General features: G+C 37.4%; 2 protein-coding genes across 2 annotated transcripts; one reads left to right on the top strand and one right to left on the bottom strand.

Annotated features, from left to right (window-relative positions):
• The first annotated feature begins 70 nt into the window (after window positions 1-70).
• On the top strand, window positions 71-15145 carry LOC144974524 (mitochondrial-processing peptidase subunit beta-like). Its single transcript, XM_078917461.1, has 14 exons — window positions 71-182; window positions 834-989; window positions 3051-3137; window positions 3799-3928; window positions 5223-5314; window positions 5958-6064; window positions 7093-7172; window positions 7841-7953; window positions 8773-9011; window positions 9977-10042; window positions 10855-10971; window positions 12830-12887; window positions 13743-13818; window positions 14659-15145. Exons 1-14 carry the CDS (start codon window positions 120-122, stop codon window positions 14721-14723), a joined length of 1449 nt encoding a protein of 482 aa, XP_078773587.1. The 5' UTR covers window positions 71-119; the 3' UTR covers window positions 14724-15145.
• A 3910-nt stretch (window positions 15146-19055) lies between these two features.
• On the bottom strand, window positions 19056-20718 carry LOC144975631 (uncharacterized). The gene has a single exon (XM_078919803.1). The coding sequence runs from the start codon at window positions 20673-20675 to the stop codon at window positions 19065-19067; it is 1611 nt and encodes a 536-aa protein (XP_078775929.1). The 5' UTR covers window positions 20676-20718; the 3' UTR covers window positions 19056-19064.
• Window positions 20719-23435: the final 2717 nt, after the last annotated feature.

Here is a 23435-nt window from a genome sequence, read left to right as displayed (position 1 = left end):
CTGGTCAACACCGAACAGCTGATAATAGTTCGTTTCTTATTTCGTTTATCTTTTTCGCATTTTTAAGTAACAAAACTACTCTGAGCCTGCGCACCGCACTTCTTTCTCTTCTAGCCAAGATGGCAGCCTCTTTGCTGAAGGTCACTACTGGTCTGAGTAAAGTTTTGAACAGCTCTGTGAGGGTAAGTTTATTTATGATGAATTGTATTTCGTTGTGAAGATATGCATAATGTGTAACAGCTCTTATCTAGTGAGTGACCCGTGAAGTATATGCCTCTGATGTGCCAACCGTCACACAGCTCTGGTCTAGAGCCGACAATTGTTTGGTGAGAAGAAAACGTCTGCTGGTCAAGAACTTTGTTGACTTCGTTTGTTATTGTTAAAAGCATACAAATTGGTCTCACTTTCCCGAACCATTCAACTTTTTCCATATTTACCTGCCTTTACTTTACTTGATATCACTTCATTAAACCATTTCATCAATTTGGCGACTCCTCGGTCCTCACACTCACTGAGAACTTTGGCCAAGGGCGGATCAGCAGAATGTTGGCATTGTCACTTGTTGATCCAAATCCCCAAGCACTCAGTATAAAATCAAAATATTGAAATATATATAAAGATTAACCGATTATACGAAAGCACTAACACTATCACCTCTTACTCTCCATAGTCATAAACTACACAAAAGTAGTAAGTAATAGTAATAGGGAATAGGGCAGAGTGGTGGGTAAGTATTGAGTCGTGTGATGTGATTGATTCTGGTGTAAATGCTCAATTCTCTTCCTGGGTTTTAAAAAATATTATATAGATTGAAATCATTTTTCCTCTTCCAGGTACCAGCTGTGTCGGCCCTGTGCAACAAAAGATGGAGATCGGCCAAAGCCGTGTCCTACGAACAGGCTGTGTTGAACATGCCAGAGACCAAAGTCACCACTTTGTCCAATGGGGTTAGAGTGGCCACCGAGGATTCTGGCATAATTACCAGCACGGTAAGAGTGATGGTGGAGTCTAGTGCGGGGCGGTCCTTGGCAAGCTTAAGGACCACGGTCCTACGGTCCCTGGGAAATGAAAACCGCAAGGACCGGTCCTTTTCGACATTGAACATTCCTGAGAGACTGTCGGAAGTTCGAACCGTTTTGACCTTTGAGACCGTGGGATCGTTCATTCTTGAACCGTTAAAGACCGCTACACGATGAAAACCGTGGCCTACAGGAGTAAAACCCACGGAGTAGTCACACTCATTTCAAATTGTAACCTAATTAGAGAAGAGGGGTGATGCCTTCTTTATTTGCTCACCGTACTTCATTGTTACTTCGATAATTTAATAAAATTTGAAATTTATCCCCATTAACGGAGATAATGGCATCGCCCAAGGCGTTGATCGAGTTGTTCGTGGCGTTGATACACACACGTAACTCCTACCCCCCCCCCCCCCCCCCCCTCCCCACACACACACACACACATTAGAGGGCAGCGAGCATTGAAGAGTAAGAGAGAGACGTGAAGTTATAATAAGAGGGGGTGGATGCGTTAATAAGTAATAAGTGGTGTCCATGGTGACTTTTCGCCAGATCTAACAAACCCAGCTACCCATTCACTGCTGAGTAGACAGGGACTCAGAAAAAACTCGACTGCACCCGGGATCGACCTCTGGCCCTTTGCGTACAAAGAGAGTGCTCTATCAACTGAGCTATCGGGGTCCCCAAATATTCTATTGGACTTTTTTAAAATACAGACGTTATAACTGGGTTTTTTGGAAAGAAGAAACTAATGAAACTCATATTATTTGATTAGTTAAAACACCAAACGAAATTTTAATATTATTGTATTATTTTAAATGACAACAATGCGATAGAAAGGAGTGGTGACAAGAGATGGACAAAAGAAAACAAAAAATCGGACTAGCTACTTGCAAGGTTCGACACACACACACACACACAAACACAAACATCTTTAGTAGTCACATGCATTTCAAACAATAACCCATTAGAGAAGAGGGGTCATGCCTTCATCATAGATCATTGTCATTGCGATCATTATGGTGTAGTAAATTTTGAAATTTACCCCGTATAATGGAATCGTCCAAGGCGTGTGCCTCCTGTTCCCCCCATCTCACACACGAAAGGGCGGTTTGCGGAGTGGAGGGAGGTGGTCGTCTGCCTCTATGGTCGTCTGTGTCGTTTAGTGTATGGCAAAGGGGGGTGGGTGTGATTAATTAAGTGGGATGGGTGGTGATTGGTGGAAGATAGGCAACCGAGCCAACGAATCGCTGGGGAGGTAGTATGGCGCTAGACCGTTGAAAGGTGATAAGTGAGGACCGCCGCCGGTCTTCCGCTATCGGACCGATCCTCGGTTCACAGCTAAAAGACCGTGGGACCGATCCAAGGACCGGTCCTCAGCGCGGCACTAGTGGAGTCACTTCAGTGTATTTTAGATATGAATTGTGACCATCAAGGTTACCAATTTTATTTATATATATTTACGGCAGCCCTATCTAGACTACTACTAGTACTATGAAAAATTAGTAGAAATACGAATTTTTGGCTCCAGCTACAAAACAACCTTCCCTTCTTTGACCCAATAAATCTTGTTGAAAAGGAAAGTTTAGTTCCTTGGAACCACATACATTATTCAGGCCATATTGATTATGTAAAATTTTTCTTTTGATTTTATAGATTAAGTTTTTCTATTTGTTTGGCTTGCATAAAATAATAATAATAAAAAAAAATTTAGTCCTTCAGAGTCATTCGAGAAGCCGGAGTTTATCCCGGTTTCTCTAGTGTGGAATGGACAATAGCAATTGTTTGCAATCCTATGGATAGGTCTCTGGTCTATTGCAAAGTACTATCCACCAAACCTAACAGACTCAGCAACCCATTCACCGCTGGTGGACAGGGGGGGGGGGGGGGGGGAAATCTCGACTGCACCCGGGATTGCTCTTGGTCCCTTTGCATGTGAAGCGAGTGCTCTAACAACTGAGCTATTGGGACACCTTTTGGCTTGCATAACCTCGTTTATTTTATTTTCATTTTGTTCAATTTTTGTTGTAGGTTGGACTGTGGATTGATGCAGGAAGTCGTTATGAGGATGCCAGCAACAACGGAGTGGCTCACTTCCTGGAACACATGGCGTTCAAGGTATGTTGAAATGTTATTTGATGATGCAGTGATGATAATCTGCAGAATTCTGAGATTCCTGGATTTTCTCAGAGGTTGTCGCAAATTGATCTATGACTGATTTAAGCATTTGTAATTTTAAGATTTTAGTGTGGTCTAGTGGTATGATACTCGCTTTCGGATTGGAAGGTCCTGGGTTCGAGCCTAGCTCGGCGCATGAGTCCTTGGAAGAGACTCATTACTCACATTCTCTCACCGTGTAAAATGAGTTCCTGTTAACAGTGTTGTCTCTGTTGGAATTGAAATGTCTCGTTCTGTATCTTATGTCTTGCTGTTGTTCAGGGACCCTTTGTAAGGCACATTGAACATGTTTAGTGGATATTGCGCTATATAAAAAAAAAAAGTTCAATTTGCGTACAGTGCTATATCACTTAGTCAAATATCGTTTTTAAATTTGAGATGGTTTATGATGGTTGTGTGCAATTTGTTATAGGAAGAGAAAGAGTGGATGGTATTGTCATGGGCTAATTTTAATTATTCATCCTCATCATGTTCATTTCTCAATGGATAAAACGTTCCAACAACACCCATCCTGGCATCTTTTATATTAGGCTATCCAGCTCAGCTCAAAACAGGTCATGGCAACCTCTTTCATCTTGACCTCCACTGTCCTTTATTCCAGGGAACTAAGAAACGAAGCCAGACAGACTTAGAGTTGGAGATCGAGAACATGGGTGCTCATCTCAATGCTTACACGTCCAGGGAGCAGACGGTGTACTATGCCAAATGCTTCAAGAATGATTTGCCTAAAGGTTTGTGTAAAAAATGACCCATCCTATGGTCGTTGTTTGAATCTCATAAGTCAGAATTAAATTTAAAATAAATAGATAAGATACCCTTTATTCATCCCATAGGGGACATTTTTCTTTAGGGTTTACTCCAAGGGAAGACTGGATTAACCCAGGCATCAGCTGGGGTGCAACACGTCAAACTGATTTAGGGTAGGGTGGCTTGCTCAAGGCCAAGGCCAAACAACTCAGCTGGTATTCGAACTCGGTACCTTTCGGGTACGAAGCAAAGACTGAGTCACGCTTCCCCCAATGACATCACCCATTGTTTAACGTGGTTATTTTTTATATGGATGAAATAAAGGACACTAGGTTATCACATCATTGTTCAAAACTCCACAATAACTTGCCAAAATATAGCAGTGAATTAAGCATGGCAATTTTATTTTATATGATCAATGAGACATTTTTACTCTTGTGATTTTTAAGTTTTATTTTGAAAAATATAAATCAGTGCTGATGGTTTTCCTCTTCCCTGAAATCTGTAATTTTGGAGTTTAAAGTCAAAGAAGGAATTTCCATATTTTAAAAAAATTACATTCTATTAGATCAGTTACTCAATTATTCTTTCTCTGTGTCAACATTCCTACAATGCATTATTCAGCAATTAAGTTTTCATCCAGGCAGTATCTCCTCAAAATTCTTCCATAAGTGCTGGGAACGGAGGTCTTTGGATTGGAGAGGTGTGACTGTATGACCTTTCACATTTTCATGCTGAAAAAATAATGACTTTTTAAAAAAAAATATTATGAGAGAGATGATTTAACAGGGCTGCCTGGTGTTCCACATTTGGGACCCCTGTCCTGCTAACCCGCAACACTGCCTCATGTCCCGCAATCCAGCCCAGTTGTTGATAGTTATTAATATTATTAAGAGCATTTGACTGTGATAGGACACTTTTTACTATGTTTGTGTACACGTGTGCGTTTAATGTAACCTGTAATTTAAGACAATATCACTGTGTGGAATAAACTTTATTTTAACAAGGATGCTGCATCAGATTACAATTGACTTTGGTGTAAAGGAGAGCAAGAACAATAATCGGCATGTGAGTTTGTGACCTCTTATCACTTATTCCGTCTCTCACCATGCCCCAAAATGTCCCTTAGATTGGATCTCTGAACTTGGCAGCTCTGATTTAATTTAAAACTAGAACTGTATACAGCTGATATTCATTCACCAACCGTTTTGATTGATTTATTTCAGTTTTTATTATTAAATTATTTCCCCGCCCATATCTCTCTTTCTCTCTCTTTAGCTGTGGAAATTTTGGCTGACATCACCCAGAACAGTTTATTGGGAGACCAAGAGATTGAGAGAGAAAGAGGTGTTATCCTCAGGGAGATGCAGGTAAATGGTGGAGAAATCTTTGCACTTGTACTTGTTTCCAGAGTTCAGGGCCCCTTAAAAGTAGTCTCTTAACAGAGAATTAATTTTTTAAAGGAGATTCCAGATTTAGAGGGTGTATTGTACAATTCGTTTAGTTATAGCTTCTAATTGAATATATCATTCTCCATGCGTAAGGATTATTCATTTTTTAATGAAATGGAATGCTTTCTACATTTATTACAGTGGAGTCTTTTGGAATTATTGCTATTTATTTTTATTGGGTTTACTTTTTTTTTTTTTGTGATAGATTAGAGAATTGTATTATGTATACCTGCTTTAGTGAAAATATACATCACTAGGGTCAACACTAATTCACGATATGAGAAGACTTTTATACTTTTTCGTACACTTTCGTAATTTTCTTTCTCTCTCTCTCTCTCTCTCTCTCTCTCTCTCTCTCTCTCTCTCTCTCTCTCTCTCTCTCTCTCTCTCTCTCTCTCTCTCTCTCTCTCTATCTCTCTATCTCTCTCTTTAATTTTTTTTCTTTTTTTTTAGGGGGAGGGGGTGTTGGTGGTAGGATGTGAGTATGACATTGAAGTGGAAGTGTTTAGTTAGAACATCCAATCGATTACCATCTTTCCTGATTGTCTTTCTATTCCCACAGGAGATTGAGACCAACCTTCAGGAAGTGGTGTTCGATCATCTCCATGCCATTGCCTACCAAGGCACATCCTTAGGGCAGACCATCTTGGGACCCTCTGAAAACATCAAGTAAGGATTAAAACATATTTTTTTTCATCTTTTAATGACGTTTTAGAAGTTGGGTTTTGAACTCCTTAGAAGTGAGTAACTAGTTATCGAGACAATGCATAAGTAATGAATAGGCTGCATGTCGAGTCATGGGGTGGTATAACACTACAGCAGAGAAGAAAGCGTGACAAAGTAACTATACTTGGCAAAGGCCTAAACGATCAAGTTAATCGATCAAGTTAAATTACTCCTCTGTGATATTCAACCAAATAAGAGGAAGTCATCCAAGTTGATGGTTCCCCACTCAAGAGTGGATGCACACTTGTACTCGTTCATACCATCGACATTGAGACAGTGGAATAGTCTCACATCTCCAATGAAAGAATAATACTGTGGTCTGTGGAATCTTCAAAATCTGAAGTTACAGACTTAAAAGGAAGTAAAGGCAGGTTATTGTGATTACGGTGCGGAAAAAGAGCAAGGATGGATGATCTTTATTGACGACCAGCATTTATTTAAGCTAGAAAATAAGTTGCCATCACTCTGAAACCAGAAGAGCAGTTGCACAATGTATGAATCCAGTCCTCTGGAGGGACTGGATTCACACTTCCAAGGTGTAAGTGTTGAGCTACAGACATGAAAGATCTGCTGCACATCGATGCTGTCTTGTTATGAGGCCAAACTAGACTAGAGCACGGTTTAAAACTAACCCCGTCAATGCTTATAAACTGGGTTGGAATTCATTCATTTTGTCATGTAAATATAGATTTTTTTTTTGTTTTTGTTGTTTTTGTCTTCAAATTTGGATTATTTTTCTAAATATTTGTTGTTTAGTTTCTTGCAAAGTGTGATCACAAATAATTTCATTAACAAGCAAGTGTTGATTTTTAAATCTGACTCAACATCCATTTCTGAAGTTGGTGATCATTATTATTATCATAGCCACTGCTCACTATATATTCAGACCAAACAAAAACCCATTGTGCTGGTGCTATTAGTGATTGTATCATCATTGCCATGATTGGACATTTTTTTGTTATTCTTAACAGATCCATCTCTCGCAGTGACCTGGTCCAGTACATCGGCTCCCATTACAAGGGTCCTCGTATTGTCTTGTCTGCTGCAGGAGGTAAGGCCATGGATGGGTGGGTCCTTTTGGGTTTTATATTGGTGTTGCCAACCTGACACTTATACAGATTTATCTTTAAAAGCCACAATTGGCCAAATTCTGATTTATCTTTAAAGGCCAAAATTGGTCGAATTATATTCAGATTTTTGTAAAAGCCAAAATTGGATGGAGTAATTTAAAAAAAAAATTTTTTTTTAATTTAAAGCCAAAACTGGTCAATTCAGATTATTTAAAAACCAAAAGTGCCCAAATTCAGATTTTATTTTTAAAGGTCACAATTAGCTAATTCTATTTTTTAAAAGCCAAAATTGGTCAACTTCAGATATTTTCTTTTCTTCAGATTTTTTTTTTTCACTGTAACTTTAGAGGAAAATATTGTTATTTTTACTAGAAATGGACATGGGACCAAACTGTCGCCTATTTAAACTAATTCCCCTTTGTCTCACTTTTTCTTGGGTGCTTTAATTGTAATTCTATAACTTTTTACTATCCCATTTTCTTCCTTTTTACTGATGCTGAAATGACTTTAAATTGTTACAAGCGCTGTAAAGCTCTTAATAACAAACAAAAACATACCACTTAACCACAAAGCCGCACTGAAAATTAATGAGAGATGAGAGCATGGTGTTTTTAAGTCTTTAATGAATATTTCTCCATGTCATTTTCAGGCGTGAACCACGATGAGCTGTGCAAACTGGCCGAGAGTCACTTTGGTGGGATGGCCACCGGCTATGATGGGGCTATCCCACTCTTGCCAGAATGTCGATTCACCGGCAGTGAGGTGAGATGAATTGAAGGCTGCTTTTCCAAGACTCCTTAAGTCCATTTTTTTTTTCTACTTTTTGAGATTTTCCATCAGTGAGATAAATTAAAATGTAAATTATATTTTAAGCATCAAATTAATAACAATAATATTGTACATTTATATTGCACAACCTATCCCCTTGGTTGGAGGCTCTGGGTGCAAATTACATTAGATTTGTGTGAATTTGAAGTTTAATTATGATAAAATAATAGAGAGAAAGATTTGATAAGGGTGGGGTTGGCAAATATTGTGCATGCTTATTTGGAGCTGTTAAACTTAAATTCCCTTTAATCATCTCAAGGGGGAAATTTGTCGTTAGGGTCTATTCCAAGGGAAGACTGGAATAGCGTAGGCATCAGCCGCAAAGTGGGCTAGGGCAAGGTGAGCGCAGCGGCGGGTGATCAAACTCGGTACCTTTCGGATATAAAGCAAAGACCGTACCGCTGAGCAACTCTGCCCCAAACTTGAGCTTTTATATAGCGAGATATCCACTTAATGTGCTCAAAGCACTTTACAAGGGGTCCCTGACCAACAGCAACATGTAGAATGAGACATGACGCCTGTTAGGCGATATTACAATTTTTCCCACAAAGACAACGCTGTTAATGGACAGGTACTCATTTTACACCTGAGTACAGTGAGAATGCCTGCAGTATATTAGCTGACAATGTCTAAAGTGTCTTTAGTTTGATTAAAGTAAATTAGATTTAATTTGTTATATTTTAATATTTTAATTTTTTAATTTAAAAAAAAAGTTGAGCCTCGACTCACTCCTCCCCCTTCTTTTCCCTGCAGCTCCGAATCCGAGATGACCTGATGCCTCTGGCCCATGTGGCCATCGCTGTGGAGGGCTGTGGTTGGCAGAATCCCGACAATCTGGCCCTGATGGTGGCCAACACCATCATTGGATCCTGGGACAGGTCACACGGCGGTGGTGCTAATCTCTCCAGCGAATTGGCCCAGAATGTCAACACGTACAACCTGGCCCACTCCTTCCAATCTTTCAACACTTGCTACTCCGACACTGGTCTCTGGTAAGTCCTCATTTCTTATTTACTTCTTTGAGCTTCAAGCAGCAATATTTGCATTACTGATCATCAAAAAAAATCAAATTATGCCCTTCCGTCGTGATATCATTAGATATCATCGCCTAGACATTCCATGAAGGAATATAAATAATTCATCAAACAAGATGTCTGATGTCAACAGGAATCACCCATGTTGTCCAAGTGAGCAAATTGGGGGTTAATAATCTTGCCCAAGGTAAAAAAGACCGAAAGTGCCTGAAGCGCGGCTCGAACCCAGAACCTTCTGGGTCACAATGCAATGCCTGAACCACCCGGCCACTTCGCCCCCATTACTGGTATTAATTTTACAAAAATTCTAGTAAATTCACTTTTGATGAGCTGACACTTTGATTGTTGCAATGCTATTATAGCTTTTAAGTGATCCAAGTTGTGTTACTGATAAACTGCATAAAGTTCAATATAGGGTGGCTGGATTAGTGACCCTCTCTAAGCCTACAGAGCACATCAAGTCTATCCTTAGGTCTCTCCATTGACTTCCTGTTAAAGAGAGAGTGGAGTTCAAAGTTGCCACAATGGTGTTCAAATACCTAAATGATACAGCACCATCTTATCTCTCAGGGTTTCTTGAATTGTATACACCTACTAGACCACTCCAATCATAACATGACATGTAAACTATCTCTAGCAAAATAGGTTCTCCCCTTTGGGGCCCTAAAAGTATGGAACAAATTAGATGAAGAAATCAAAGAAGCCGCAAGATCAGTAATTTAAAAAAGCAATTAACAAAAATGAATATAACAGTTTCAACAAAGAACAAAATACCAAACACCGAACGTTTCGGGCTCAAACCCTTTCTTCAGCCAACAACAAAAAACAATACAGACATGTCTTAAAAGTGCTGTACAAATGTTTATATATATATTTTTTTTTTTTTGTTATTATTATTATTGTTATTTTATTTTATTTTTCAGGGGTATGTATTTCGTCAGTGACAGGATGATGATTGATGACATGATTTTCAACATCCAAAATGAATGGTGAGTGCAAATAGTTCCATTTCTTATGTATACCCATAAACACACACACACACACAATCAATCTTCTGGATGGGGTTCCTGACCTCATTTAGTGGACAGAGAGGTCACTTGCTGTGTCATCTCTGTCCCTTAAATCTGTTTTCCAACTTGCTTTCTCTCATTGTCTTGGAATGAGATTACTTGGTTTTGTTCTTTCCCTTAATTTGTCTTAGCTGAGACGGAAACAGCCAAATGTATGGTTTAAGTTTTGAGAGATCATTTTTTTTTCCTTGTAATTCATCTCTGTGTTATTTACTTTTATATTTGTTGTTTTGACTGAATAATATGAGCATTTGAGTGTGTTACTCTTAGTAGGATCCTGTCCTTATGGCTGGATGAAATTTTTTAGCTGGTCTCAAACTATGCTTAATGATTGTATGCTTTTGGAATCTACATCTGTTCCTTATTCGAACTATTCCCCTTTGTCTTTCTTTTTTTCGTGTGCTTTTAAATGTAAATCTATAATTTTTTGACATCAGTAGAAGGGATGAAATTGGGATGGCCAAAAAATGGTAGATTTACAATTTAAAGCATACGAGAAAAAGTCAAAGGGGAAATGGTTCAAATAGGAAACAGATGTTGAATTCCAAGAGCATACCTTCAGTATATTTAGTTAAAGATCACCTAAACGTCCCATCCAGACCCAATCACATGATCCCACAAAAAGGAATGTTCTCAAATTGTTTACAAAATATTTGGTCAAATATGGTTTGTCAAGTGTGTTGATTGGAGATGAAGTGTTCAATACTGTATGTACGTGTGTGTGTTTTCAGGATGCGACTGTGTGGTGGAGTGAGGGAGGCCGAGGTGGACCGTGCCAAGAACCTGCTGATGACCAACATGTTACTACAGTTAGATGGATCCACTCCAATCTGTGAAGACATTGGAAGGTACCGTCTTATCATTTATTGCAGGATTTGCCCTCTATTTTTTTTTGGGGGGAACATGATGACAATTTGGCTTTTTTAATGCAGAATAACAAAATTTTGACATTGTCTGTTTTTTTGTTGTTTTTTTTTTTTACTTTTGTCATGTGAAATTGGGTTTAACATTTTCAAAATTTACTTAATTTTACTTATTTTATAACATAAATAAAACCACAACACAGTATTTCACATTAAATCTAATATAGCAAAATCAAATTTTTATTTAATCTTTGTGTACATTTTAATATTGCAGAAGAATAAGAGAAAAAAGATTTATTTACACATTTAAGAGCATTTTAGTTAGGGATAACACGAAGCCTTGGAAAATTTGTCATTTTTCTCTTTTGACTTGTTTAGCATTTTGTTATTTTTTAAACAAAATGAATCTTACATTTCCAAGCAAATCTGAAGGAATTATCTGATGGAGGACAAGAGTTAGAAATCCAAATTCACACTTTTTAGATTGCTACAGACATTTTTTAAGAAATGTTTATATTTTGTGTGTGAAGTCTTTAACAGACGTTTTTTTTTTTTTTTTTCAAAATGGCGGCGCTGAATAGCGACGCACAGTTACACCTATGTGATGAATTCTTTTGATATTTATTTGTTTCATGGCAACATTTCACTCATTTACGTATTAAACGTTGTATGATTGTTCGTATTAATGAATGGTATGTACTTCAAACTTTAACGTTTAGAGATCTGCTTCAAATCCTCGGAAAAATCGTTCGTATCAATGTTTTTGTCTCAAGGAAATCGAAATGGCGGCGGCCTTGTTTACTTCCGACACAAAAGTGCACCACTAATTTCATCTTATTTCGCGATTTGTTGATTGAAGACCTATCCTTCGCTTAATAGTATATAAAGCATTGTATGATGATTTAGAATTACAAAGAGGCATCAAAAATAATAATATAAACCATCCTGTTGATGAAGTAGAAAGAATTCATGGAAAAGCAATAGAAAGGAAAGCATTCTCAATTACCAACAATAAAAAAACATATTTTATACCATGAATTTGATATTTTGCCATCTGGGAGAAGTTTTTGTCAGATTAAATGTGGAACTAACAAGTATAAATCAACGTTCGTTCCATCAGCAATAAAAATGTTGAATATTTCATATGGTACAGCAAAACCAAGGATTGATGCGTTGACTGATTGACTGATTAATTTGTTTAATGTTAGGCTAGATGAAGTGACCAATTGATAATGATGATAATATTTGGTGTTGAATTGCCAAGAATGTAACGAATTGAAAATGAAATGAAAATGTTAATGTTGTGTATGTCGCATGCGTGAAAGAAAGAGAGGAAGAGAGAGAGAGAGAGAGAGAGAGAGAGAGAGAGAGAGAGAAGAGAGAGAGAGAGAGAGAGAATGGGTAGGAGTGAGGTGTCTGTTCAATGTTATAGTTATCATATAACGTTATGACAAGTGTAACTAAATGACAAATTGCCATATTTGTGGACAATAAAGATCTATTATTATTATTATTATTATTATTATCGAGGTTGCCAATTTTCTGTATATTTGCTGAATTCATTATATTTTCTAATTAACTGCTAAACTGGAAAAAAGTAAGGGCATAATGTCTTCCTTTTATTGGAGTTCAGTGCTCCGAAAGGGGTCTGTCTATGCGTTAGAGTAGAAGTTCAGTCAATTTTGCCTCCTTAATGGGCAACCCTGTGTTATCTTGTCATGTACAGATTCTTTAAAACCCATCGTGTTGAATGGAAAAGCTGACCTTGGACTTAAGAGATTGGCAACGACTACAAAATATTTTCTATATGATTTTTTTATCACGTTTTATTCTCCTTTTCCAGACAAATGTTGTGTTATGGAAGACGCATCCCTATAGATGAATTAGAAATTAGACTCCAGGTGAGAAACACAATCGAATGTCAGAGTTTGTTTTTATATCTGAGAGAGATATATTTTTTTTCCCTTGTAAATTATTTCTTTGTGGTTGTGAATTGTTTGTATTTTAAAAAGAAACTTCTACAGTGTTTCCAATACTGGCCTCAACTGTCACTGAAAAATTATAACAGTTACAATTTGAATTTTAGGAAAAGATGAAAGAATGTTGTCGTCGGGCTTAAAATTTATACTGTATTAATACAATTTTCAAAGTTTATTTATTCCAGTCATTTTCATATATATATATATATATATATATATATATATATATATATATATATATATATATATATATATATATATATGCGTCTCACTGTAACATAATATAGCTGTAATCATTAGAAATCACACCTTTACCATGTGGTTATCTTAAAGATTTTATTAAACAACAAAAATATTATAAATGAATTATTTCTGCATCCAATATCAGAAATGAATGATTAAGCTTTCAGTAAATACTTCATCAAATGCGCGGTAGTAGTAACAAATGAGTTTGTGCTCTGTAGCACAGACAAACCACCTCATTATGAACTCAAAAAAAATACTATTAAATAATGTAATGAATGTGTGATTTTGGTCTTCAATTTGTTGGGCATGCCCAGTAAATCTGTTCTTGCTGTCTGTTTGTTTTGTCCGAGCTTCTAGCAGTTTAGTATCACTTTGAGTCTTGTCTATGGTTTATTCTTTCCTTTTCTTCTTCTTTAAAAAAAAAAAATTTTTTCCCCTATTTCTCTGTTCCCCTGCCCCGGTTTTTTCCCTCCATTTGCTAGAAGAATATGCAATATTGAGATATTTTTGGTTATTTTTTTTCTTTCTCAGGCTGTGACTGCAGAGAAAGTCAAGGAAGTTTGCATGAAATACATTTACGACAAATGTCCTGCTGTTGTAGGAATTGGTAAGTTGATTCTTTATCTCATAAACGTACCGGCCAAGTCTTGCGAATTTTTCATTAATTTTAAGAATTTTAGACAAATTTCATGGCCAATTACGAAAATACGAAATTTTATGGAAAATTACGAATTTTAAATTCTCAGTAGTACTTAAATAATGATAATAATAATAATAATAATAATAATAATAGTAATAATAATAAAAGCATTTCTACAGTGCATAAGCATGACGATGTAATGTTGAAGTGATCATCAATGTCAAATTGTGGTTGTTCGTACACGATTTCAGAAATTACTAATTTCCTTATCAAATTACAAAAAAAATGACGTATTAATCACTACATTTGAAGTTTTCAATTTGGCAGGTCTGTATAGATAGCTGATCATCAATGAGTGTCTTTTGATACAGTTAATATTCCATGAGTTATATTAAATCCTATAGGTAGAATGAAGTGTACGTCACTCGGGTCTTTGTTACAGTTTTTTGCCATCCGCGTTTATGAGTAATTCTCACTAAACTGTATTAACCAGACTATAAACGTTTACGGTTACACATAGTTTTTTGTGTTGGTCCATTAAACTTCCAGATGGCAATGTTGTGAGTTTCTTAGCCAAGTGAGTGCACGACATCCGTACTGTATTTACAGCTTGTCAATTAGCACTCTTCAATTATAAAGATTTTGATAAAAGTAACTGAGAGAAAAAAAAATAAATTTCGTAATGGTTTTGCTTGTCAATATTATTGATTAAAAAGAAAAAAGACGTTTTGAAAAAATCTTATATTCGTTTGCATTTCTGATTTTCTCCAGAACTGTCTGAATTTTTTTGCTCTCTGTTCGTTTCAGGTCCCGTTGAGGCATTGACAGATTACAACAGATTACGAGCAGGAATGTATTTACTGAGGACGTAGTGAGAATAATGTGTAGTAGTTGTTGTTGCACTGTGTGTATTTAATTGTCTGCGTGGACTTGTGGGGATGCGTATATTAAGTCTTTATTTGCGTATCTTGGTTATCTTGGTTATTTGTTTCATTTAATTAAATATTTTTTTACTGTCATGGGACTGTTTGTCACCATGACCTGTTTGTAGGATGACAAGATGTGTATATTTTTGATTGTGATAAGAAGGGATAGGATTGACACACCAAGACACATTGGTGTGGAGTAGAGTTGGGAGTTATTAGGGAACTGGTTATTATTTTGTCGTAGAAATGGGCAAATGATGGGTTGGATTTATTTCTGGAGTGAGAGGAATGAGTGACAGAGTAATGGACGCGTGGTTTGATTTCAATAATGAAAGAAAATACAAATTTTGTACAGTATGGAAATTAAACTTGTTTTTGTTTTACTTTTTCAATTTCAATGGTTTTTTTTGGGTTAAAATACAGTTTATTTGGATGGAGGTCAATGCTTACAGATAGCTACCCATCTCTCTCTCTCTCTCCCTCTGACCTCCATAGTGGGCAGGGAGGTACTTACTGTGTCTTCTATCCCCCTATATCTGTTTACTGGTGCTGATGCTCTTGGAATCAACATCTGATCTCTATTTGTTCCCAGTTTCCCTATGTCTTACTTTTTCTTGGGTGCTTTAATTGTAATTCTAGAACTTTTTACTTTCCCATTTTCTTCCTTTTTACTGGCGCTGATATAACCTAAATGTGTTGCAAGCATGCGCCGTAAAGCCCTTAAAAACAAGAAAACAAATCTCTCTCCCCCTCACCCCTTCTCATTTGCTTTCCTTTTCTGACAAGAGGTCACCCTGGCCTCTGGGTGGGGTCTTTTGACCTCTTATGGTCAAATTGGTCACTTGCTTTGTCTTCTATTCCCCCCTAAATGTGTTTTCTGGGTTGCTTTATGTCTTTGTCTTGGAATGAGATTACTTGAATTTTCCTGGCCCTGGTCGTAATGACACGATGGCTACAGCCCTGGAGTCCTTGCCTGGGAAGGAAACGGTCAAATGCACAGCTGTTATATGTTGTTACATTTTAAGTTTTGAATATTTTGTAAACATTTGAACATATTCCACTTAGTGGGATCCTGTACTTGTGTCTGGATGGGATATTTAGATGATCTTTTACTAAATACACTGAAGATGTGCTCGTGGAATCTACATCTGTTCCCAATTTGAAACATTCTCCTATGACTTTTTATCGTGTGCTTTTTTAATCTACCATTTTTTGACTATGCTAATTTCTTCCTTTCTACTGGTGCTGATATGACCTAAATGTGTAGCAAGGGCTGTACTGTAAAACCCTTAAAAACAAACAAACATCACCCAAACCTGGTGTGGGATCAAAGGAGATGCCGACCTGTCATCTTGAACATGTGAAAATTCATAATTTTCAGGAGATAAATATTATAGTTGCTGTAGTTAACTTAGTAAACCTGGGTGGGGTTCCTGACCTCCCATAGTGAACAGGGAGGTAACTGCTGTCTCGTTATATTCCCCTGTATCCAATTGAAGAGTACGAGGGAAAAACCACAGATGTCCATTTTTAAAAAAATTTCTTGATAGCCCCCTTGAGTGATGTTAGGCGTATAAATTCCCCCTCTACAGCAATAACATCGAACAAAAAAATACAACTATTAAAGAGTTATGCTTGCAGTTTCTATTTATAATGGGAAAGTTTATAGTTAATGCTCTGATATCACTCAAAGAGGGCAGTCACAAAATTTTCAAAAATGGACATCTGTGGTTTTTCCCTCGTACTCTTCAATTGCTTTCTGTCTTTGTTTTGGAATGAGATAACTTAGTTTTGTCCTGACCCTAGCCGGAGTCCTTGGCTGGGAGGGAAACAGTCAAATATATAGTTATAGTCATAATTTTGGGAGATGATATTTTTTGTCCTGTAAATCATCTCTTTGTTATGCACTGTATTATGTTTTGTTTACATATTACATGTAATGTGTAAACATTTGAGTGTTTTCCTCTTAGTGGGGGCCTGTGCTTGTGTCTGGATGAGACTTTTAGGTGATCTCAAACGAAGTACTTTGATAGTGTGCTCTTTGAATCTACATCTGTTTCTTATTTGAACCAATACCCCTGTCTTACCTTTTCTTGGTGCTTTAATTATAATTCTAGAACTTTCTACTATCCCATTTTCTTCCTTTTTACTGGCGCTGATAATATCACCTTAATGTGTTGCAAGCGCCGTAAAAATAAAACCCTTAAAAATAAAAAAAAATACCCTCACATGGATTAAATAACACTTCAAAATCTTTTTAAAATTTTGCTGTCTGCATCAGCTTATATTTTCAATAAGTTTTACTGACTTCGAGATGCTCATCTAAGTCAAGTGACAAAAGACACGACCCTTAAGTCAAGCCCCATTCCACCCAGTGAAACAGTATCACTCACACCACTTTCTCCAGTGTTGTCAACCTTTTGAACACCTCAGGTGCATATTCCTTCCACCAGGGGCAGCGTGGCTCAGCGGTACTGTCTTTGCTTCGTACCCAAAAGGTAACGAGTTCGACCACCCGCCGTTGCGTTCTGTGGCCTTGAGCAAGTCACCTAGCCCTAGCTCACTTTGCGTCGCTGCACTGCGGCTGACGCCTGGGTTATTCCAGTCTTCCCTTGGAATAGACCCTAAAGACAAATTTCCCCTTGGGGATGAATAAAGGGAATTTTTTTTTTTTTTTTTTTTTTTTTTAATCTATCATCAGTAACACTGTATAATTCAGAGAAGTGAGTGGAGCAGGCACTTATGTTGGTAACGACAAGAGATGAAGTGAGTATAAAAGTGCCAGAAGACAATAGAGAATAAAAAATTTTCGCGGCGTTGAGGGGGGTTTGAACCCGCGACCTTACTTGTACCAGTCTTCTGGCACTTTCCTACTCACTTCAACACTGTATAGAATGGATAAGTCGAAATCAGTCTGCTCTTTGTTAATAGGCATAGACATCCTACTTGTGTTTTTCTCAGTAAATTATGTCAATCAGACAATACGTGTTGTGTCACCACACAAGAACTTATGAGTGTCTGTGTACACCGTGTAACCACACAAGACTGAAGGGCTAGAGCTCAGCTGGTATTTGGTACTGATCAGTATGAATGAGAAAGTATATATGTACCCCCGTGTCACCACACCAGAACTTATGAGTGTCTGTGTACCCCCGTGTCACCACACACGACTGAAGGATAAGAGCTCGACTGGTATTTGGTACTGATGAGTATGAATGAGAAAGTATATATGTACCCCCGTATCACCACACAAGAACTTACGAGTATGAGTGTCTGTGTACCCCCGTGTCATCACACAAGACTGAAGGGCTAGAGCTCAGCTGGTTTCTGGTACAGATAAGTGAATGAGAGAGTCCATGTACCCCCGTGTCACCACACAAGAACTTATAGGTGTCTGTGTCACCACACAAGACTGAAGGGTTAAAGCTCAGCTGGTATATGAGAGTGTCCATGTACCCCCGTGTCACCACACAAGAACTTATGAGTGTCTGTGTACCCCCGTGTCACCACTTAAGAACTTATGAGTGTCTGTGTACCCCCATGTCACCACACAATACTGAAGGGTTACAGCTCAGATGGTATTTGGTACTGATAAGTATGAATGAGGAAGTATATATGTACCCCCGTGTCACCACACAATACTGAAGGGTTAGGGCTCAGGTGGTATTTGGTACTGATAAGTATGAATGAGAGCTCGAGAGTGTCCATGTATCCCCGTACTCTAGAAAAACTCATCCTTCAAGTATCGATGGTTTAAATAACCCTTATCTTGGCCAAAACTCCCCAATCTGGGAGTTCCTTGAAGACCTCGTAAGGTCCCAGGTTTGAGATTTTCCTGGCCAAATTTTTAACTACATACGTGTTTTTCAAGAGTGCAGCAGTGAACTGATTAAAAAGCAACTACTAATTAATAATTTTAAGATTTAGGATTTCGTAATTCATAACGAGAGATCAATCGTGTGCGGCTATGTGGTCTAGTGGTATGACACTCGCTTTCGGATCAGATGGTCCTGGGTTCGAGTCTCGCTTGGCGCATAGTTGAGTCCTTGGACTAGGCTCTTTACTCACATTTTCTCATCGTACTGAAGTGTAAAATGAGCACCTGGCCGTTAACAGCGTTGTGTCTGGAGAAAAAAACAACTTGTATTATCGGATTATCGCCTTATAGGCGTCATGTCCCGTTCTACATGTTACGTGTTGCTGTTGGTCAGGGACATTTTGTAAAGTGCTTTGAGCACGTTTAGTGGATATTGCGCTATGTAAAAGCTCAAGTTTGTTGTGATTGATTTATTTTATTTTTTCTTTTGGTGTCACGTGACACATGCATTCCATACAGCCTGTGCTAGGATTTTCTTGGTATCCTTTCTGATCACAGTCTAAATCGCAGGTGACAGAGGGACAAGTTGGTCTGTCTTTTGCTGAGGTCGTTGTGGTTGTTAACACCGGTGTTGCCGTGGTTGTATTGGTCGGTAAGAGTGCTGTAGTTGTTCTGGAGGATTGTGAAAGTTTTGTGGCTGATGGAGAACGTTTTGTGGTTGTTGTAGTTGATGACGGTGATTTTGTGTTTGTGACGGTTGATGAAATGGTCGTGGTTGATGTCGAGATGTTTAAGATATTTGACGGAGGTTTTTGGGAAGTATCAGCCATAGGCCTCCGTGTTTTTGTTTCGGTTGCTTTCGATTGCCATGATGATTGTGGTGGTGTTCTAGTCACGTTTGTTGCTATGGGCGTGGATGCTAAGGTTGTGGGCATCACAGGGGAGAATGAAGTTGCTTTTCTCGCCTCAAACTCGCATATAAATCCAAATCGTTTTTCTGATGCCACCCAGCGTGACTCTTGGCATTTGGCCTCCCACCATTTTCCGGTGACTGCATTCAAAGTCGCACATTCTTTATTATTGGGAAATTCAAAATTACTAAATTCCAGTGGCGTTCCGTCAACCCAGTAATATCCAGCCGGACCCCACCCTGATCTGTATCTCAATCCGATCCAATACGCTTCAAAGGGGAAGTGCTTGTTGTATGTTTTGGTGAGATGACGATGCAGGAAAGAGTTGATTTCCTTTGTTTTTACCAATGCTAAAGTCCCTCCAATCGATTTACAAAAACTTTCAGCGCCTTGGAAGGTTTTCTCAACATGCAAATAGAAAATATAACAGTTTTCCTTGAAAATTTGAAGATTTTCAGCTGGTTTTGGTTGAACAGGACAGTCATGTTTTGTAATTCGTTGTATGATATTGATACTTGTGGTTGGTGTTGGTGTTGGTGATAATGCTGATGTTGTCATTTTTGGGTAAGTCGTATGGATTGTGGATGCTGATTCATAGGAATTAGTAGTAGAAGTTGTTGTTGTTGGCAGTGGTGGTGATGGTGTTGTGGTTTTTGTCGTTGCCACAGTTGTCGTGTTCATCATTGTTATTCTACTCCTGACTAGCGCCTTTCCGCCTGACAAATGAATGGATTTGATAAAACTGGCGCGCATGGTTGAGTGTTCACACACGAATAGCTTCTTATTATAACCACTATCCACAAATAATTGAAAGAATTTCGTCACACATGCAGAATCCTCCCATTGCCCGGAGTCTGGGTACATGCTCACACAATTCTCCCCAAACGCTGGACTTTGACTCATAAAATTTCGATACTCGCCCAGTTTCGACCCATCCACCCATCTGTACTCTTGCTCATTCTTTATAAATTGCAACCCAATCCAGATAGGATCGTGATAAATGTTGTATAAATCCCTCAGCGTCTTACCGATGAAATTGTTTATTTTCCCATTTTTGGGCATAACCAAACTTCCTCCATGTTTCTGGCAGTAGCTCTGGGCGTCTGTAAAGTCCTTCTCCATATAAACAACAAACTCGTAACATTTGTCTTCAAAAACAATGGCATTCATTTGACCGAAAACATTTGGTGGACAATTGTGCAAAGCGGTTGCCAAGCCTGAAAACCATGAGTTGAAAAAAAAAAGTAATTGCAAAATTGACTTAACGTGTTTTTAAAAAAAAATCTAGTTATAAGTTGTCAGTATGTCTTGATGCTTTTGTATTTTAATAGTACTTGGTAGAATCCTGTAACATTGTACCTGTAAGGATATACGGTGTCATTCTATATTTTTCCAACATTCCAAATCATCTTCTTCTTAATGTACGGCTATGTGGTCTTGTTGTAAAACACTCGCTTTCGGATCGTAAGGTCCTAGGTTTGAGCCTCGCTCGGCTAATAGTTGATTCTTTGGAAAACACTCTTTACTCACATTCTCTCACCGTATTCACGTGTAAAATGACTACCTGGCCGTTAACTGCATGTATAATATATATATATATATATATATATATATATATATATATATATATATATATATATATATATATATATATAACATCTTTAACCCCCTCCTTACCAACCATAGGTAAATCGTCACATTCGTTACGATACAACAAACCTTTTTCTTATTCAAATTACTTTTGTACATCATAAAATTTAAAGAAATGACCAAACAGTGTGTTTTAGAGCATGTTTTGCTAAAGAAAATATTTATCGCAAGAACTTACTGCTATTGTGTTTGAGTGATAAAACATCTATTTTTGTGTTAGTTGGGTGTGAAGTTTTGGGGAAATTCCTGAAAATGGCTGATAAGGAAAGAGCTACGTTTTCAACATGGTTCGACAGCTTGATACTAAGAGCTAACCACTCGTTTCCCTACATAATAATAATAATAATAATAATAATAATAATAATAATAATAATAATAATAATAATAATAATAATAATAATAATAATAATAATAATAATTATTATTATTATAATAATAATAATAATAATAATAATAATAATAATAATAATAATAATAATAATAATAATAATAATAATAATAATAATAATAATAATAATAATATTTTATTGCATCCCAAAAAGGACATTTTTTGTACAGACGTGTTATAATTTACACAATAAGATACAAATACAATGGAAATGGAATGTATATATACAACAAGAAAAGGAGCAAATCCATAACCAGGGTCGCGCTTTATAATATGAATAATTTCAACACTGTAAAATAGATAAAACTGTCACTATAAAAATTGAAAATTTAAAAAAATTGCAAAACAAATAAATTAATATTTACATTATTTGAAAGTATATAGAACCCCCTCTGACTCACGCCATTCCTATTACAGTAATTAACTCCGTGTGTCGCTGGTTGTTTCCTAATCTGAACGTTTGTCCTACTTATTTAATAGCCCGTCATTACAATTATTGGCCAAAGTACAGCCGACTTTCGCAAGCATGAGTCGGGGTTGGGAATCGACGTATACATTTTTGCAGGTCTGATAACAGGGGGCAATAATTATTAGGGCTTGGATTAACATTTCTGTATCTGATAATTACTGGCACTGATATGACCTTAATATGTTGCAAGCGCCGTAAAACCATTAAAAACAAAAATAAAACGGGCAATAAAATAATAAACTTGAGATTTTATATAGGGCAATATCCACTAAACGTGCTCAAAGCGCTTTACAAAGGGTCCCTGGCCAACAGCAACACGTAACTTGTAGAACGAGACTGTGAGGCCTGTTAGGCGATATTACAAATGTTTTTCGACAGCGACAACGCTGTTAACGGCTAGGTACTCATTTTACACATGAGTTTGGTGAGAGAATGTGAGTAAAGAGTCTGTTCCAAGGACTCAAATATGCGCCGAGCGAGGCTCGAACTCAAGACCTTCCCACCCGATAGCGAGTGTCATACCACCGGACCACATCGCCGCAGTATCTTGCGTTGCTTTGAAGGTACGTGAATTTCCATTACAACAACAGGCCATAAAATTTGGATAATCAGACCTGCATAGATTATAAACACGTCAATTTTCACCATTTTAAGCTTTTACCATAATATAAATTTCATTCTCGTCTGACATTCTCGCACAAACAAAATTGCTTAAAATGTTTCTCAAAGCTCAAAAAAAAAGTGTGGCCAAGTCTACCGTACTCTAGAAAAAACCCATATTTAAAAATTTGGCCAGAAAACTCGTGCTTCAAATATTAATCGATTTAAATGACCCTCATCTTGGCAAAAACTCTCAAACCTGGGACTTCGCGAAGTCTTTCATCATCCCAGGTTTGAGAGTTTTTGGTAAGATGAGGGTCATTTAAATCGATCGATATTTGAAGGACGAGTTTTCTGGCCAAATTTTTTAATATGGGTTCTTTCCAGAGTACGACTGAAATGTCATCACGTCCATTTAACAAGTTCACTGCGTGCTCTGGAAAAACAGGTTTTATTAAATTTGGCCAGATAAAAAACTTGTCATTCAAATTAATATTGATCGATTTAAATGGCCCTCATCTTGGCAAAAACTTTCAAACCTCGGACTTCGCGAGGTCTTTCTTCAGTCCCAGGCTTGAGAGTTTTTGACGAGATGAGGGTCATTTATGTATATTTGGAGGACGAATTTTCTGGCCACATTTTAAATGCTCGTCTTTCACGAGTACGGGTTGATTAGTTTAAAAAGCTGAAAATACTTTAATCTGGATGCCGCTTCGTGCGTTTTTGATTTACATTTCACTAATCAACGGCCCCGGTAAAATGTCAGAATGAAAAAAAAAAAAAAAAAAAAAAAAAAAAAAAAAACAGCAACACAAAAAAAAAA

Source organism: Berghia stephanieae, chromosome 6 (genome assembly GCF_034508935.2).
Source record: "Berghia stephanieae isolate SIO BIC M18660-M18661 chromosome 6, UCSD_Bste_1.3, whole genome shotgun sequence".
In the NCBI taxonomy this organism is placed as follows: Eukaryota; Metazoa; Mollusca; class Gastropoda; order Nudibranchia; family Aeolidiidae; genus Berghia; species Berghia stephanieae.
This window is presented reverse-complemented; position numbering and strand designations above follow the sequence as displayed.